Source organism: Nymphaea colorata, chromosome 7 (assembly GCF_008831285.2).
Source record: "Nymphaea colorata isolate Beijing-Zhang1983 chromosome 7, ASM883128v2, whole genome shotgun sequence".
In the NCBI taxonomy this organism is placed as follows: domain Eukaryota; kingdom Viridiplantae; phylum Streptophyta; class Magnoliopsida; order Nymphaeales; family Nymphaeaceae; genus Nymphaea; species Nymphaea colorata.
Genome location: NC_045144.1, coordinates 19888352 through 19908391, shown reverse-complemented (window position 1 = coordinate 19908391; position 20040 = coordinate 19888352). Strand labels below are relative to the sequence as shown.

Sequence of the window (20040 nt, the reverse complement as noted above, 5' to 3'; positions counted from 1 at the left end):
AGAACATGAATACAAAAGTTCCATGACAAACAAATACTGTAAAGAATTTGTGATCTTAAAATTCATCAATCGACAATTACTGAAAAAGATTGATGTTTTTGGCAAGAAAGTGCACCTTTAAGTTAATCAAGGACCAACTACAAAATTTGATGAAAATTCTAAATATTTCAAGTGCACTACCTGACAGTATCCTGTCAAAGTTACTTCATCCCCATCTTCCAAAAAACTCCTAGTTGAGCCATTTTGTAGGGTAAGTGGCTTTTGACCGTTCCAAGTGAGCTCCAGCATACAACCAAGAGATTCTGGATCCTGGTGACAAAATCAAACTTCCTAAGATTTTTTTTCTTTAAACTGGAGCTAGAACGTCATTTAAACTATAGAGTACATTGATTGATAAATTATAAGCCATCCAGAAAACTTAGACGTTAGAACATACAGGGCCGCTGATAGTCCCAGTTCCTAGCAAATCACCAGGATTTAAGTTGCATCCATTTATAGTGTGATGCGCAAGCTGTTGAGTGGCTGTCCAATATCTAGTTCAGCAAGTACACAAAATCAAGGTTAATGAAACAATTAACTAAATAATAAAGTCAAAATACATAATTTGGAAGCCTGTACCATCCAAAGAGATAACTGCAAGTTTCAGTATAAAAAACTATGCATTTTGCATCTTATACTATGAAATTGAAAAACAACCCAGAGCACAAACAATTATGCAAGCACTACAATTCCTTTATATTGCCTATCACCGTCAATCAAAAACACCCTTTTGCCAATTGTCATTAGTCCAATTTGATCAATCAGCTAACTGTGGAAAAGATGCTCAAGATAAAACTATTTCATGTTTAATAGTTATTTTCATGTTTATCAGTGTGCAGTTGCATTGAAGGATAAACCATACCCAAAAGTACTATGCATGTTTAACTATGATTAATTTTTTTCTTTAAAGATGTCAAAATTCTTTAAATGAATGAATTTTTAATGGTGCTATAAAAGATTAGGTTAAGACAAATCTAGAAGCACTCAAAGAGTTAGGCATGTAACTTTCTTGTGTCCAATTTAAGTGCAAAATTGTAACTTTATCAACTTAACAGCTGAACTGACAGAAAGAAATTCATGAATCTTTTCAACTAGCCACAAAAATCTTGGGTATGTTTTTAATAATAGATATGTTCTGTAAGTAACCAATCCTATACATATCTAAGTGTTAACACCTCAAACTTTTTCCATATCAAAATTGAAGCAATGTGAAAATTTTACAAAAGAATTGTGAAAAATTACAATTTCAAAGCTAATTTCGAATCTAAAGAACAATTTAGATTCAAATAATGAATTTAACCCGCGACACAAATCCGAATGCAGGATTACGAGTCATCCAAATTCAATTACAAATGTCATTTGACATCCAAATTCAATTGCAAATGTCATTTGAAATCCAAATCCAATTGCAAAATTCAAATTTTGACTTAAACCCAAGAATTAGATCTAATTTAGTCTAAAATGTTACATGGGGCCCACGTGTGGGCCCCACCTAACACGTGTGGTCAAGAGCCACCCAAGGGGTCACACACCCTTTTTTTTAAAAAAAAATCTCTCAATTAAATGAAAAAAAAAAGTCATTTTCAAGGAGAAATGAATGAGAAACCTAGGAAAAGTATGTCCCTCTCTTCTTTAACTAGACCCTCTTTAAAGAGAGGTCAATCTCCAAGAAACAATAACTAGGCTGGTCAAACCCACTTAATTCAAGTAGGCTCGACCCTAGTACACCCAAATATGGCACCAATCTTAGCTAGGCTCGGTCAACATGGGCTCAGCTCAATCAAAAAGGTAGGTCTGTCCCGTGACCCAATCAGTGGACGAAAATAGACTTTGACCAAATCGAGTCCACTTTGACCAAACTCAGTCGAAGTACAATTCAGCTCAACTAAGAGCTTTCTTAGCTCAAATTTATCAAATTACCTTATACAAAGTCAAACTACTCGCAAATGAGTTTTGACTTTGGTCAATTGGTCGAAATTGACCAATCTGGACAATTTTGCCCTTTTATGGTCAAATTGAGATTACATAGCTTAAATTGATTTATGAAAGACACATATACATTTGGATTTGTCAAATGTATAAATCAAATACCAAATTAAAATTCAATATTTCAAACCAAAGTTTGATTCAGTTGAAATCCATCTTTAATCAAGTTATGGACGAAAATACCCTTTTTGAACCAAATTTGATAGAATTTTCAAATTTAAATTGAATTATCATAACTCAATGGCATTTAGAGCTTAGCAACAAGGTTTTAACCTAACAAGCTCGATTTCAAACAAAGAAAAAAATAAATAGCATAAAATAAGGCAAAACCCTATGCAAGGGCTTTTTCGTCCGAAATTTTGATCAAAGTTGGTCAGCTAGGTCTGAAATAAACCCAACCCAGTCCACCTAGCTCATGTAAATGGGATACGAATGATTAAATAGAGCCATTAAAAACTCATTTAATCCATTTTCCATCTCTCTAAGCCTTGACTAATCTTCCAAGGCAAATCAAAGGAGGTGGTTGAACCCACCTCCTCCTCTATATAAGCCTCCCATTGGTCAGTTAAGTGAGGGCGCTTAAATGAACTCTTACTTATGATTTTCGTGGAGAGAAACTCTCTCTTTCCCACTACAAATTCCAACAAGTGAGTTAATTCTTATTCTAGCTTTGCTAAGCTCGAATCCAAGTTTGGATTCTTGCTTTGGATTGCTTGATTTAGAAAACAAGTGAAGATGAAACATCAAGACCGACCGCAAGGTGAACATCCGCTTTATGGTCGAGACCAGAAGCCAACAAAGGAGAAGGATTGAAATGAAGTTAGAGGAAACTTTTATGGGAGACAAGGAAGAAGAATCCTCCTCAGAAACACTTCCCAGGATAGAAGCAAATGATCAAGAATTTGAAGAATACAAAAGATTCCGGAAATACATGATTATGTTCAATGTAGAACAAGCCCAGACAAAGAGGGCCAAAACGAAAGGGAAGAAAACAAAGAAATATTCATCGACCAGTTCCGACTCTTCTGAAGACACTACCACAGAATCTAGTAATGAAGAAGAACCAAAGACTCCTAAGAAAAAGAAGAAGGGAGAATCCTGGAAAACAAAAATTCAGGAAGTTGAACGCAATTCAACTCAAAGGCAAGAACAAAAAGAATTTCACCTGCGAAGATTTTTCTGAAAGTTTTGAAAATGATAAGCATGTAAAAAACTTGTCTAAGAAATTTATCAAATTTGATGGTCATGGAGACCCAAAGGCACATTTGGCCAGGTTCTTTGCAGAATGCTACAAATTTCGTCACAATTACAGAGCTCTCTTTCAATGTTTCCCAAGGAGTTTGGAATGAACTGCAGCACAGTAGTACCGAGAGCATATCAATCCGGTTGAATTGAAAAATTTTGACAAACTAATCAACCTTTTCATTGAAAGGTTCATCTAAAATGTCGAAACTGCACCAACGATCACCACACTATGTTATCTAAAACAGATGCCTAGTGAAAAGGTCAGAGACTTTATTCAATTATGGAGGTCTTCTTTCAACAAGATGAGAGACCCAATCCAATGCATTGGGATTGATCGTCAACAATTTAACACAACCATTGAGGAGCCTCATTTCCAATGCTCCAATCAAATCTTTCATTGATCTTACCGAAAGGGCAGAATGCATCGAAGCAGGAATTAAAAATGGAGCCATTGATGTCGTCATCCCGGTAAAGGTTAGGGAAGATACAAAAAAGAACAACAAGTGTCAAAATGCTCTAGCCAATGCCACCACCTTCAAGAAAGAAAAGTCAAAATATCCCAAGAATAAAGGGGTAATGGATAAAGCTAGCAGCGGCGGCACTAAAAACAAACATCCTGGATGGGGATACGATAGAAAATTCACCCTATTACAACAGAGTTATGAAAAAGTTATGCACATGTTGATTGAAAGACGCACTCTGTTTCTCTCGAAAGTTTCCAACCCCCCCCACCAATGATGGGGAAAAACAAAGAACAATCCTGCAAATTTCATCGTGCTCCAGAACATGATACAAAAGATTGTCTTGTGGTAAAAAATATTGTGCAAGATGCGGTCAACAAAGAAATCATCAAGGAGGTTAGTGAACAAACGGAAATCCTCAAAAACACATTTCCTAAACATGAAAAAGGAACAATTTCAATAGTCAGGTTTTTAGCAAATCATCAAGTTATGGTGGCAAGCAAAAGGGATAAAGCGTCCATAGATTTCTTTGGGTTACTTTCCAAACATGATAAAGCAAACATCAACACACAAACTGGGTCGGACAAATTAGACAGTCGAGCAAAGATCAATCAAAAGTTACAAATATGAGATCCTGAACCTTTGGAGTCCATTTCAAGGAATTAGATCCCTTATCTCAAGTCAAGAAGGAAGGATTTAGCCATAACAGAGAGAATAAATGGGCTTTTCAACTATATGAAAATGGTCCGATCACATTTTCTGATAAAGATCTACCAATTGGAGGTGCATCGCATAATGAAGGTTCTATATACACCACATGAAATAGAACCCGATGATATGTCTCAGAGATATTCAGAACCAAACATATACATTCTATGCAAGGTTGTCCTGTTCTGTCATATCCATGGATGAAAATTGATGACGGAGCATAGTCGGCTTGCCTTATACCTAATGTACAAGTTGTCTGTTGTGGACAAATATTCAGGCTTGCTCCACCATCAATTAAAACATGGGAGACTCTGATGCCCTTTGTTTCTACCATTATGTGTAAGACATCATTATGCGATGCACCTTCAATTGGTAGATCTTTATCAGAAAATGTGATCGGACCATTTTCATATAGTTCAATAGCCCATTCATTCCCTCTGTTAGGGCTAAATCCTTCATTCTTGACTTGAAGTAAAAGATCTAATTCATTGAAAATGGATTCCAAAGGTTCAGGATCCCATATTTGTGTCTTTTGATATATCTCTGTCTGACTGTCCAGTTTGTCCGAACCAGTTTGCGTGTTAATGTTTGCTTCACCATGTTTGGAAAGTAACCCAAAAAAATCTAGGGACGCTTTATCCCTTTTGCTTGCCACCATAATTTGATGATTTGCTGAAAACCTGACTATTGAAATTGTTCCTTTTCCATGTTTAGAAAATGGGTTTTTGAGGATTTCCGGTTGTTCACTGACCTCCTTGATGATTTCTTTGTCGACCGCATCTTGCACAATATTTTTTAGCACAAGACAATCTTCTGTATCATGTCCTGGAGCACGATGAAATTTGCAGAATTGTTCTTTGTTTTTCTCCATCTTTGGTGGGGGTTGGAAAATTTCGGGAGAAACAGAATGCGTTTTTCAATCAACATGTGCATGACTTCTTCATAACTCTATTGTAATGGGGTGAATTTTCTATCGTATCCCCATTCAAGATGTTTGTTTTTAGTGCCGCTGCTGCTGCTGCTAGCTTTGCCTATTAACCCTTTATTCTTGAGATATTCTGACTTTTCTTTCTTGAAGGTGGCGGCATTGACTACAACATTTTGACTCCTATTGTTCTTCTTTGTATTTTCTCTAACCTTTACCGGGATGACGACATCAAAGTCTCCATTTTTTATTCCTGCTTCGATGCATTCTGCTCTTTCGATAAAATCAATGAAAGATTTGATTGGAGCATTGGAAATGAGGCTCCTCAGTGGTTGTGTTAAATTGTTGACGATCAATCCCAACGCATGGTATTGGGAGATTGGGTCTCTCATCTTGTTGAAAGAAGACCTCCATAATTGAATAAAGTCTCTGACCTTTTCACTAGGCATCTGTTTTAGATAACATAGTGTGGTGATCGTTGGTGCAGTTTCGACATTTTGGATGAACCTTTCAATGAAAAGGTTGATTAGTTTGTCAAAATTTTTCAATTCAACCGGATTGATATGCTCTCGGTGCTACTGTGCTGCAGTTCATTCCAAACTCCTTGGGAAACATTGAAAGAGAGCTCTGTAATTGTGACGAAATTTGTAGCATTCTGCAAAGAACCTGGCCAAATGTGCCTTTGGGTCTCCATGACCATCAAATTTGATAAATTTCTTAGACAAGTTTTTTACATGCTTATCATTTTCAAAACTTTCAGAAAAATCTTCGCAGGTGAAATTCTTTTTGTTCTTGCCTTTGAGTTGAATTGCGTTCAACTTCCTGAATTTTTGTTTTCCAGGATTCTCCCTTCTTCTTTTTCTTAGGAGTCTTTGGTTCTTCTTCATTACTAGATTCTGTGGTAGTGTCTTCAGAAGAGTCGGAACTGGTCGATGAATATTTCTTTGTTTTCTTCCCTTTCGTTTTGGCCCTCTCTGTCTGGGCTTGTTCTACATTGAACATAATCATGTATTTCCGGAATCTTTTGTATTCTTCAAATTCTTGATCATTTGCTTCTATCCTGGGAAGTGTTTCTGAGGAGGATTCTTCTTCCTTGTCTCCCATAAAAGTTTCCTCTAACTTCATTTCAATCCTTCTCCTTTGTTGGCTTCTGGTCTCGACCATAAAGCGGATATTCACCTTGCGGTCGGTCTTGATGCTTCATCTTCACTTGTTTTCTAAATCAAGCAATCCAAAGCAAGAATCCAAGCTTGGATTCTTGCTTAGCAAAGCTAGAATAAGAATAACTCACTTGCAGGAATTTGTAGTGGGAAAGAAAGAGCTTCTCTCCACGAAAATCATAAGTAAGAGTTCACTTAAGCACCCTCACTTGGCAAACTCGATAGAAAGAATAGAGAAAATGAAGAAGAAAAAGAGAGAGAGGGGGGAAGAGGGTTTGGACGAATCTTCTTTTTCCTCATTGGCTTCTCCCTCCTAGCTCCTTGGCTGCACCAACTTGTTGAAATGCTCAAAAATTTGTCCCCCCCTTGGTGGCCAATGGGAGGCTTATATAGAGGAGGAGGTGGGTTCAACCACCTCCTTTAATGACATTTGCAATTGAATTTGGATGTCAAATGAGATTTTTTTTTTAAAAAAAGGGTGTGTGACCCCTTGGGTGGCTCTTGACCACACGTGTTAGGTGGGGGCCCACACGTGGACCCCACGTAACATTTTAGACTAAATTAGATCTAATTCTTGGGTTTAAGTCAAAATTTGAATTTTGCAATTGGAATTGGATTTCAAATGACATTTGTAATTGAATTTGGATTTCAAATGACATTTGCAATTGAATTTGGATGTCAAATGACATTTGTAATTGAATTTGGATGTCAAATGACATTTGTAATTGAATTTGGATGTCAAATGACATTTGTAATTGAATTTGGATGTCAAATGACATTTCTAATTGGATTTGGATGTCAAATGACATTTGTAATTGAATTTGGATGTCAAATGACATTTGTACATAGTTTGGACTCGTGATCCTGCATTGGCATTTGTGTGGCGGGTTAAATTCATTATTTGAATCTAAATTGTTCTTTAGATTCAAAATTAGTTTTGAAATTGCAATTTTTCACAATTCTTTTGTAAAATTTTCACATTGCTTCAATTTTGATGCGGAAAAATTTGGGGTGTTAAGTGTTAACACTAAGTAACATGGTTTCTTCAAAACGGTTGCTGCAGTTGAGCCAGTCAGCCAACATGACTAGTGTGCAGCAACACACAATTTGCGTTCTTTTTAGTTGAATCAGACTGAAGTTATTGTTTATGGACATATACATGCACACATAGATACATACATATATACATACATATGTGTGTGTGTGTACATATATAGCCCCCATACCCACACCCATTTTCTTTTAATGTCGCACCTGCATCCTTATTTTTCTAAAGATTGCTGCACCACTACCCACACCCGCACTTGCACCCATGTTTTCTTGAAAAATGTTGCACCTGCAACCACATCTGCACCCTGCACTTATATGACATATGTATGTGGTGTGAAAATTTTTTCCAAAATGAGTATCTACCAAAACCACAGAGCAAGTTGGAATCCTGATTCAGGGGAGGCAGGAAACAAAGTTGATCATGGATTCAAGTCATACAGATCTCCATATCTTCTACACTTACACTAGCTCAGTGTTATGTATCCTCCACTGTAACCATTTTCTCTAATACTTCCACTAAAATAATCTAAAGATTTGAATGACTACTAGATTCTGGTTGTTGCAGGCTTTGATTCCCATTCTGCTACTTCAAAAAAATTTCTTAAACATAAGATCAAGGATTGAAGAGCCAAACATGATGAACTGAAAATTTATGTTCAAGGACAATTTCAAAATAAATAGGCTCACCTGTATAGTAGACAAGCAAACACATAATCTCATAGACAGACTGACAGTCAGTAGCTTAAACTAACCAACAATAGTAAATAAACAATTAACTACCTGACAGACTAAAATTCAAAGGTTTTTCACGGTGAACAGCCTAGAGGTACAGCAAAACTAACAGCAGTTAATAGCCTGATTGAAACACAAGAAATGTGAAGTTATCTCAGTATGGATCTTACAGGTTACAAAAGTTGCTCCTTGTGACTACAGATTCTTGGGTTTCTCCAGCAGGTTTGAGTCGTACCTTAAAATAAATGAAGTAATAATTAAGTCCAAAACGAAAATAAAGTGCTCAGTCCAACAAGCACCGCCAAAATATTTATAAATATTTAAATAAATGTTGTTATGTGGAAAAATACCTCCAATTTAATATCATAATTTTTGGACCTACTTTCAGTCAAGTATGGCAATGGAGGTGGATTCTGCCAATTAAACAAGTAGATTGATAAGCCAGCAGTCAACCTCAAAATAATGCTGCATATACAGGCATAAGTAATTTCCATGACTTGGATCTGCACACACACACAAGCACAACTGCACAGGCATAGAAAGTATACAACTTCCAGCCAAGATTTGGTTTAAATAAATCGGCCCAGAGCAGAAATAGTGTCATATAGCCTGTCCTTCATATCAACCCTCAAAACCTGGTCTAGAAGAATAAACATCATATGTGCATTATACTCTACTAGCTGGCCTACATAAAACTAGGTTGGTTTACTTGATCAGACAAATATTTTGGCTTCTCCCTTTTTTTTTCTTCTTTTTTTTTCTCAGGCAGCAACCAGGAGCACTATAAATTCATCTGCCAGCTTGGTCAACTTAAATCATGTGGTTGACACAGCAGCTACCCAATCCATCCTTCATATTAGATTATTAATGGCAGTCAATTCTTTATTATCCACAAAGTTTTGACTGACTTAATTTAGCCTTCTTATCTGTTGATAGATTGTGGGTTTTGGGTCCGGATCCATACCCGACCCGCCTTGTAGCCCGTTTTGGGCTCTACTTAAGTCATGTAACCCTAATCCTTAAGTGTTAATGATAATCTTAAGAGAGAGAGAGTCTGGCTGCTAGTGGGCACCAACTCCTCCTCATTCGTGGTTTTTTCTCCCTCGTGTAGAGGGTTTTCCACGTTACATCATGATCATTGTTTCTCTTCGTCTTCTTCTTGCTCGTATTTCTACATGGTATCAGAGCCGTGAAGTTCCGGCGTTTCTGGTTTGTCTTTTGCCCGTGTTGGAGGAGGATTCGCCCGGCACTGTTCATCGCCCGTGCCCGACGCTCGTGCCCGAGCTTCGCCCGACGCCTTTGCCCGACGCCCGTGCCTGACGTCCGTGCCCGACGCCTGAGCTTCGTCTGTCGCCCCGCCGCCGTCTCCGCCCAGCGCCGCCCTGATCAGCGCCGCTCAGGATTCCGCCGTCTCCGCCTAGCGACGACCGGCCCAGCGACGCCCTGATCAGCGTCGTTCCTGTTCAGTCGCTTCCGCCCAGCGTCGGCCTGCCCAGCGACGCTCTGTCCAGTGGCGTTCCTCTCTGTCATCCGACGCATCGCCCACCGCCGTGTCTTTTTCCGGCGGTCTGCTTCCGCCGGTGCGCCGCTCTGCCTGGTTCCGGCGGTCTGTTTCCGCCCAGCGCCGCGCCGTTCTGCTTCGTTTTTTCTCCGGCGCTGCCTCTCTGTTGCTGTCTCTTCTGCCAGTGAGGTTTAGGCGTTCTCCGTTTTGTCCATTGCCTGCTCTCTGCCTTTTTTGGTGTTGTATTGTGTTGTTGCTCCCTGCTGCCCTTGCTGCCTACTGGGCTTCACCCGTAGCTAGACTGGTCTGTGATTATGGCAGCCTCTTCCTCGTCAACCGTCAACACCAATCCCACTGAAATAGGGGCTTTTAGAACTGAGAATGTTCCCATGCAGGTCATCACTCTTCGCCTCACCAAGGATAATTATTTCTCGTGGTCGCCTGCTATGACCATGGGGATTGCTGGCCGTGGTCGCATGGCCTATATTGATGGGAGCAACCCCGAACCAGCAAGAACAAGTGATGTGTGGCATACTTGGTTTCTTGAGGATAATCAAGTGAAAACTTGGATTGTCAATTCCGTTTCCGCCGATATTCAGCCCCTTATCCTTCAGAAGAAGACTGCTAGAGACATGTGGGTGGTCCTCGAGCAAATGTATGGCCAAAAGAAGACCGCAATTCGTACTTACCAAGTAATGAAGACAGTCTATGGCATTCGACAAGGGACCTCGTCTGTTGCAGAGTACTATGGGGCTTTGAAAGCCAAGTGGGAAGAGCTTGACTATCATTCTGATATTCCTTGGCATTGTCCCCATGATCAGGCGCTCTATGTTGCTCATGAATGGGAAAACAGGGTGTTCCTATTTTTAGCAGGTTTAAATGATGAGTTTGAAGGTGTTCGAAGTCAGATTTTGAATTCAGGGGAGGTGTCCAGTATTGAAGATGTGTACTCCTGTGTTGAAGCGGAAGAACAGAGAAGGCTTGTTACAAAAGAAGGGAAGAGGGAACTTGTGCCCTATAACGAGAGATCTGCTCTCGTGAGTCGTGGTCCTGGCGGCCCATCTAGGTCTCTTCGCCGGTGCACTCACTGCAAGAAGACAGGTCACACTGTGGATTATTGCTGGGATCTTCATCCAGAAAAGAAGGGGAACAGAGGGAGATCTTTGACTGGGAGAACGCCCGTGTCTGAGGTGCAAGCCTCTAGTGGAGAAAAAGTCTCCATTTCTGCTGACCAGCTTCGTGAACTAAGGGCTTATTTGGGCAGGCTCGATGTCAACAAGACTGAGACCTCAGAGGGAACTACAGCTAATCATGCTCTTGCAGCTATTGGCAATCAAGGTAACTCTTCTGTGGGGGAATGGATTGTCGATAGTGGTGCTACTCATCACATGACAGGTAATCCAAAATTGTTTCATGAGTATAAGTTGTCCTCGGGAAGGGAACGTGTTTCTCTTGCAGATGGTTCCTCTACCTGTGTGGCAGGCGAAGGCACTCTGTCCTTGTTGGACAAATTTCATGTGCAGGGCGCTTTACATGTTCCCCAGTTTCCTTTAAATCTCTTATCAGTCAGTAGACTTACTAAAGAATTGAATTGTGAACTTATATTCAACAGGGAAGAGGATTGGGATTGGTTTAGCTTCTGATGGATTATATCGTCTTCCCATACGTGTGGCTACCGCTCTGTTGACAGCGATCCGCAAGACAGATAAGAGAAGAGAAGATTGTCTTCAGTCTTTTATGTACTGGCATGAACGTTTTGGGCATTTACCTTTTGGGATTTTGAAACATTTGTTTCCAGACTTGTGTTCCTCCTTTGATGTGTCTTCCATTTCTTGTGATGTTTGTCAGTTTGCCAAACATGTGAGGGCTTCGTACCCTCTTTCTTCTAGTTGTACTAATGAAGCTTTTTCTCTGATTCACTCTGATGTATGGGGACCTTCGGGCATTCATACCCGTCAAGGTTTCCAGTATTTTATCACTTTCATTGATGATTTCTCTCGTGCTACATTTATATACTTGTTAAAAGACCGCAGCGAGGTTCCTCGAATCATCGAGACATTTATTCTTCTTGTGCATACCCAGTATGGTGCGAATGTTAAAACTTTCAGATCCGATAATGCCCGTGAGTACATGTGTCGGCCTGTTGAGGAGTTTCTTAGACAACGGGGGATTGTTCACGAGACATCCTGTAGTTACACCCCCCCTCAAAATGGGGTAGCTGAAAGGAAAAATCGTCAACTTCTTAATGTCACCAGGGCTCTTTTGTTTCAGAGAAATCTTCCTAAACACTATTGGGGTGATGCAGTTCTTACTAGTGCCTATCTTATTAACCGCATGCCCAGTCGTGTTTTGAATGGTAGGACTCCCCACTCGTTGCTTCCTGGCAGTCGTCCACCATTTCCTCTTCCTCCTCGTGTTTTTGGTTGTGTATGTTTTATCCATGATCACAGTCCAAATGTCAAGAAACTTGATCCTAGGTCTATCAAAGGTGTCTTTGTTGGATACTCCCCTACGCAAAAAGGATACAAATGTATTGATCCTATTACTGGTCGAGCTTATGTTACGAGGGATGTTACCTTCTTGGAACATGCCTCTTACTTTGGTGCGAATCCTCTTCAGGGGGAGCAGTCTGTGGGCAGGGAAGAGTATTCTCAGAGACAGGAACTTCAGTTTATAGATTTTTTGGACTACAAGAAAACAGAATCACTTAATACTGTTGATGTGCCTGAGAAAGAGGAAAGGGGTGACAATAGCATTGAGAAGGAAGGCCCTCAGTTGTTTGGACAGTTCTACTCTAGACGAGGTACTCGGACAGAGGTGATGACTTGTGATGCTAGATCTACTTTCAATCCCAATGCCACTCCTTCCCTGGATGAACCAAGTCCTACCGAGGAGACCGTGGAGACCCATGATGAGGTTGAAAAGAAGAATGACGATCTTCCCATTGCCCTGAGAAAGGGTGTCAGGTCATGTACTCAACACCCCATTGGTAATTTTGTTTCTTATTCCAGACTTGGGAAAGATTACAAGTGCTTTGTTTCTACTCTTTCTTTGGCTGTGATTCCCAGGACTGTCGCTGAAGCTCAAAGTGATTCCAAGTGGGCCGATGCAATGAAAGAAGAAATAGATGCCCTAAGAAGAAACTTGACATGGGAAGTGGTGAAGATTCCTGAAGCCGCTCACCTAGTTGGATCCAAATGGGTGTATACCATCAAGTACAAACCAGATGGGAGTGTTGAAAGATATAAAGCTCGACTTGTGGCCAAGGGGTTTAGCCAGAAATATGGAATTGATTACTTGGAAACCTTTGCTCCTGTTGCGAAAATGAAGACTGTGAGGGTGGTTATATCCCTAGCTGTGATGAAGGAGTGGAAGATGTATCAACTGGATGTTAAGAATGCATTCCTCAATGGTGACCTCGAAGAAGAAGTATATATGCATATGCCTCCAGGATATGAAGAACCAGAAATGTGTTGTAAGCTGAAAAAGGCATTGTATGGCCTTAAGCAATCGCCCAGAGCGTGGTTTGAACGACTGAGAAGAGTGATGATACGTCATGGATACAAACAAGGAAATGGAGATCACACTCTGTTTGTGAAGAAGAAGGAGAGCAAGGTTACTCTCCTGCTCGTCTACGTAGATGACATGATTGTTACTGGAGATGATGAGGAGGAGATTATCAAGCTAAAAGGGTTACTGGCTACAGAATTCGACCTCAAAGATCTTGGAAAACTAAGGTATTTTCTTGGTATGGAGGTTGCTAGGTCTAGTACTGGTCTTGTACTAAACCAAAGGAAATATACATTAGACCTGCTGGAAGAAACTGGTAAATTGGGATGTAGACCTACTCCTACCCCTTTTGACACTGGGCACAAGTTGAGTCTTAGAGATGGAGAGCCTCTCTGTGAAGAAGACAAGGGAAGATATCAACGTTTGGTTGGGAAGCTAATTTATCTTACCCTCACGAGACCTGATATCACCTTTGCGGTGAATGTTTTGAGCCAATTCATGCATGCGCCAACCGATGCACATCTGAAGGCTGTGGACAGAGTGCTATGCTACCTGAAGAAAAATCCTGGTAAGGGACTCCTGTATGTGAAACAAGAGACTGTGGAAATCGAGGGCTATTCTGATGCGGATTGGGCAGGTTGTGGTGATACCAGACGATCCACTACAGGGTACTGTGTCTACTTGGGAGGAAACCTTGTTGTATGGAGGAGCAAGAGACAGGATGTTTGCTCTAGATCCAGTGCAGAGGCAGAATATAGGGCAGTTGCTATGGGAGTGTCAGAGTTATTATGGTTGAAGATATTGTTGACTGACATTGGAATAGAGATTGAAGGACCTATGAAGATGTATTGTGATAACAAGTCTGCAATCAACTTAGCCAACAATCCTGTACTTCACGACAGAACAAAACATGTTGAAATTGATCGTCACTTCATTCGGGAAAGGATTGATGCGAAAGAGTTGATCTTACCTTACATGAAGTCTGAAGACCAAACTGCTGATGTTCTGACGAAAGCTCTTCCTTCAGCTTCATTTGAGAGGAATGTATCCAAGTTGGGCATGTTTGATATGTACGCCCAACTTGAGGGGGAGTGTTGATAGATTGTGGGTTTCGGGTCCGGATCCATACCCGACCCGCCTTGTAGCCCGTTTTGGGCTCTACTTAAGTCATGTAACCCTAATCCTTAAGTGTTAATGATAATCTTAAGAGAGAGAGAGTCTGGCTGCTAGTGGGCACCAACTCCTCCTCATTCGTGGTTTTTTCTCCCTCGTGTAGAGGGTTTTCCACGTTACATCGTGATCATTGTTTCTCTTCGTCTTCTTCTTGCTCGTATTTCTACATTATCCATTTCATATCTTCATTAAGACAACAAAACATAAATGATATGACCACATAACCTATGTCAATATCTTCATCATGTAAACACAGGCACCTTGCACTACCACAACCCCACAAAATTCCCTAGTTTATTTCTTTTGTTCCAAGTTTCGGCTTTACATGGACGACTCAGTATATAAACAGTTAATTGGGATACTGACAGGCATATGGCAACAACATACAGAAATGCATAATAAGCCATCTATTTTGACATGGTATAAACTTTAAAAATATAGTCCATCAATTTTTCTATTATTAAACAGAAGCAACAGATTGCTTTAGCAAAGGACAGGATAAAGTCCCTTATATAAAGAAGAAACAGATTCCATCAAAGAATAACCTAGTTAACTAACACCATATTCTGATAGACAATTACTTGCTCAAGAATAGTGAGTTGTATGACAAGGTTAAACATATCGGATCCTTTTCCAAATAATTCAGTCATGTACTCCCATGTTAAAAATGATGCAAGCATCTCTAGCTTATCACAACATCAATAAAACTCGTGGACAACAAACAATGATGAGTACCACCTATTCTTCTACAGAATATACTGAATAGCCTTGTCTCAACAAGGACGACAAAAATAAGGATAAGGACAAAAGAAACATGAAGCATGTCAAGGTTAAGCATAGACCAAGAAGTATCTGGTAGTTCATGTTAACACAATCAAAGAAAGCAGCTTCGAGGTTCCTAAGTCAGAGAACTTAGAAAGACATAGACCTGCTTAGGGCAATCACAAGCAAATGGTTCCAGAGCCTCTAGAGTCACGATCCATGGAGAAATTGTTGTACCTTGAAAATGACAAAGTCACATGAGCAATATATCAAATTAGAAAAAACTTAGATGATTTAACCTTGAAAAAAATACATTTCAATCATGCCATTACACAATTAAAGTTGCCCACCAAAACTCTTCCCGAGAAAAGGCCCAAGAGGCTGATATTCCCACGCCTGGATATCCCTTGCTGCAAAACTTGTCACCATCAACCACACTTCTTGAAAATGAGATACAGGGACTAGAACTAGAAGGTGCGAGGTTGATTACCACTCCAGTCATTCATCAGAACAAATCCAAAGATATGATCATATGCCTCGTTTACATTCACACTTGTACCTAAAGCATTTCCAGTACCAACTATAGATGCCTGGAAGATATCATCTGAAAGAATTAGTGAAAGATAGATAATGTTCCCCACAGATAAAAGTGGGACCTCAAGAAAGTTATCACATGAGCAATTTCAAAAGCTAACTAATGCACTAGTGTGGGAAGAACAGAGCACATGCACATGTAAGTGTCAGAAAACTGACTTCACCAGATATGCCTGCACAAGAAAGAGAAGAAGGGGCTGCAACAGGTCACAACATCTTATGAGAGAATCATGACCTGATCTGGTTTTTACATACATGTGCATATATATATGTGTGTGTGTGTGTGTGTGTTGTAATGAACAATATTGCTAATGTTAAGAGTGCCCTTGACCCAATATAGAGATTACAACCACCTACACACAAGAATGACCAGACCCATACATGCAACATATAAATTATGAATGGATCAAGACTAAAACGGGTCCAAACCCATCCAATCTCCAAATACAACATTCAATAGTGAGCACCTGTGAACAACAGCATGATATTATGCTCAATATTTACAACAAATCAACATGTTTCAAATTCCGGCAGAAATAAACATGTCTCAAATTAAAAAATCAAAATTTTGCAGATGATCTAAGAAGATGTAGTTAAGAGTATCTGCTGTTTAACAAAATCAGATAAGCAGTAAAAGCATTCATAATGCAGAAGGAACATGCACAAGAGTCCCATGCACCTTTCAGCATTTCTCCTTGAAAAATTTGTGCCACTCATGTACATGCAAAACTTGATTTCCAGAGTCAGTCATCAAAACTGACTTCTTTGTTACTCTAAGATATGCTTTTCTTTTCTTTGAAAATATAGTACTGTCAGAGTATGGAAGAGGCACAATGATAAGTTTTTTGTGCATGTATCTATCTGCATGTGAAAGATTGGCATGCTTATTGGAATACAGTCAAAGGCTAACCATTTCAAGTTCAAAATCCATCTTTTTACTTGGCCCAAAATATGGATGAGAATCGCCCACAGGATGAGTTTGCCCTCTGTAAAATAATAATAAATGCCAGAATAAGTAAATTGGTGTTACCCATATAAGAAAACAACATGGCACCTATAAAACATGTGTAAAGACGCAACAGGCAATAACATGCTTATGGAATCTAAAAAACATGCAGAAGGAATAGACGAATAAAGAAGAATGAATCATCTAATAAATGGCACATAATACTAGAAATGACGATTAACTTATCTCAGCAAGGGAGAGTTAGCACAACATTATTTCGTTACCTTGGGCGAATGATATCAGTTCCAGAAATCACAATTGATGATGCCCTTCCATGGTAAGCAATTGGAAGGTGGAACCTGAGCAACATGTTCTACCATTAGATGAATATAAATAAAAATAAGAATCATATGGTCCTTACACTACAAATTAGCTTTGAAAATCTCAAAGGAAGTCCTTTGAGATTGCATGAAAAGACAGCGATATGTCTTTCTTGCAACATACCAATTAGGAGGAATTGCATGTTCAGGTCCACGAAATATGGTCCCACAGTTTCTTGCATGATACATGGAGCAGAAAAAGTCTGTGTAGTCACCCACCCTAACAGGCAACAGCATCTTCACTTGGTCCTGCATAAGTAGTGAACACCAGCCAGCAAAGAAAACAGTCAACTTTTTTCTCATCCATGGACAATACATGCAAGTGATATTTCATTAATGATAAAAGATAGTGGACAAAATATCCAAAACCTTTGTGATATTGCATACACACACACACACTCTTTTATATATATAAAAGAGTGTGTGTGTGTGTATGCAACTGGCCAGTCACAAGTTTTTACCACCATAACTTATACACCCTCAAGCTTCATAAATTCAATATCAGAAGGAAAAATAGCCCCTGAACCTTATTTAATATGTTTTCTCATTTTACATTTACACATTAAAATTAAGTCTAACATGGCCTTTTGGGCTATTTTTGAAACATTTCCATATTCATGAACAATGAGATGCTCACTTGTCCTGTCAATAGACTGTGGGGATCTGAATCTATTAACATGGCCAATCAGTCACAGTGAGTAAAGGCATCCATTTGGTTAGATTGAGCATTTCATCCTTAACTCAACATTTATAATAGTGCTTACTACACTATGTAGGCAAAACTATCAGTCACAAGCCCATCACTCTTAAATGGAGCTGCTGGCAATGGTTTGTTCGAGTCAGCCAAAGCAAATTCCACAAGGAAAATCAACAAAAGCATACACCAAACACCACAAATAAATTGTCAAAAAACAACAAAACATATCATTACTGTAAATCAAGTGAAAAACATAATGGACTCACTACCCACAATATTGCAGAATGTTAATTAAAGTATAAGCATCTGGTGCCACATAAGAACCTATACATAAAGTCACTAGTTTAATGAAAGAGAAACAATAAAAATCTACAACACTCACTTCATGATAGAAAGAAGAAGAAGAAGCATGAAGCATGAAAAAATGACAGGTAGCATGGCAGTGAGAAGAAGGAGAAAATAAAAGAAAAATGAAGAAGAAAAATCGAAGCATAAGCACGAAAAAGAAAGAAGCGCAATGCAAACTGCAACATGACAGTAAGAGGAAAAAAAACAAGTAAAAAGAAGAAGAAGGAAGAAAAGTTACCTATCAGTTCTGCGAAATTCAAGTGCCTTGAGCTTCTAAAATTAATTTTTTCCTTTCTTTTTTTCTTTAAATGTGGACCAGTCAGACATAGTCATCAACTAGTCAGCCTAGCTGGCCATCAGTCACTGACTTTAGGGTCACCCCAAGTTTAGTCTGAAGGCGACTAAAAAGGCTTAGTTGGTCAACAGTCTACTAAACTAGCCTAGCGAACTAGACAAGTTGACCACTACACGATAAATCCATCAAAATGTCTGAAAGACAAAAGTTTCCAAGTCATGTCATTGTTGGGTAGGATGATCCAGTAGTTGGAGGTCGGATGAAAAAGTCACCCACCTTAGCCTAAGGATTTTGCTTCAAGAGACCTATGGGGCTATATTCCAATGTCCATAATGGCAGAAAGAAAAAGAAAAGGAAAAGAAAGAAGCATTGATGCATATGTATTATGCAACTCATCTCTGATACCATATTTTTCATGTGTAACCTACATGCTTAGAGATGTATTATGCAACTCATCTCTGATACCACATTGAGACCTCTTCAAATTTTATGGTTGGATCTACCCCACTTAAACTTGAAATCCAAGGCATTGCATGTACTACAGCTGCTTATGGAGACAAATATGGAATGCTGAAAAGCTGAAAATATATCCTCATTCACAAATCATACCATAGGGAAAAGTGACTTCTTTCTCAAGATTTGGTCATCCCGTAATGTTGGTTCATCAGCTGCATTGAGGACAGAAAATTGATAAGTTTATCACAATTATGAAGGAAAACCAGATAAGTTTATCACAATTATGAAGGAAACCCAGAAAAAGTTATAATGATATAAGCAATAATGTCATCATGCCGGAAGCTTGCTTAAGCAATCAAAACAAACAGATAAGATGTCACAACACACTATGCTCCTAGAGATATCATAAAATTTGGCATTTGAAAGTGAAGGGCAAATTTGACCTGATATACCATAGAAAATATATCCACGTCATATGCATAAAATTTGATAAATATAAACAGCCAGAGAGAATCATATTCAACCAAAAGGAGCTGATTTCCAGTGTGCACGCAGTCAAATGTAAAGGGACAGGTAAGACTTAAGATTGCAGCAGAAGCAGTCTACCAGCTTGAAATACTGGCAAATGACACAAACCATACACCAATCATTTGAAAATGCAGTAACACTGATGAGAGAAAACCTCCAAAATTAAATGATAAAGATCAATTTCTTCTCAAAATATTGCTTCTAAGGTAAATATTGGCATAGTGTTATTATACTTAAACAACTTGAAGACTACCTTTTATATGCTTTCAGTGTATATATTTATTTAATTTGTTTGGTTTTAAAAATGTTTCTAATGATTTTTTTATCTTTTCATTTAAGACATACTGCCTAATTCATGTTGATTCTCATTTTTATTAGTTTCATTTATCATTTGAAACCTTCTAATATATCTAACAATCTTTATTACATTTTCTTTACAAAAAACACTTTTTGTTAAAAAAGAAATCCGAAAAGTTGAAAAACAACGTTCATATAATTCATATGTTACTTGAATCTGTATGTAAGTTTGTTCCTACAATTGAGC

General features: G+C 39.0%; 1 protein-coding gene across 2 annotated transcripts in view; it reads right to left on the bottom strand.

The window, feature by feature from the left end:
• LOC116258158 (fumarylacetoacetase) overlaps positions 1-20040 on the bottom strand; it is a 33256-nt gene that overhangs the window by 434 nt on the left and 12782 nt on the right. For both annotated transcript variants that reach the window (XM_031635307.2, XM_031635309.2), the window contains exons 3-13: positions 19122-19180; positions 17297-17421; positions 17077-17151; positions 16757-16832; positions 15743-15842; positions 15603-15662; positions 15419-15489; positions 8657-8719; positions 8477-8541; positions 437-533; positions 181-309 (exon numbers count right to left, since the gene is read on the bottom strand). In XM_031635307.2, coding sequence (XP_031491167.1) covers positions 181-309; positions 437-533; positions 8477-8541; positions 8657-8719; positions 15419-15489; positions 15603-15662; positions 15743-15842; positions 16757-16832; positions 17077-17151; positions 17297-17421; positions 19122-19180 — 920 coding nt within the window. The remainder of the gene's footprint in view (positions 1-180; positions 310-436; positions 534-8476; positions 8542-8656; positions 8720-15418; positions 15490-15602; positions 15663-15742; positions 15843-16756; positions 16833-17076; positions 17152-17296; positions 17422-19121; positions 19181-20040) is intronic.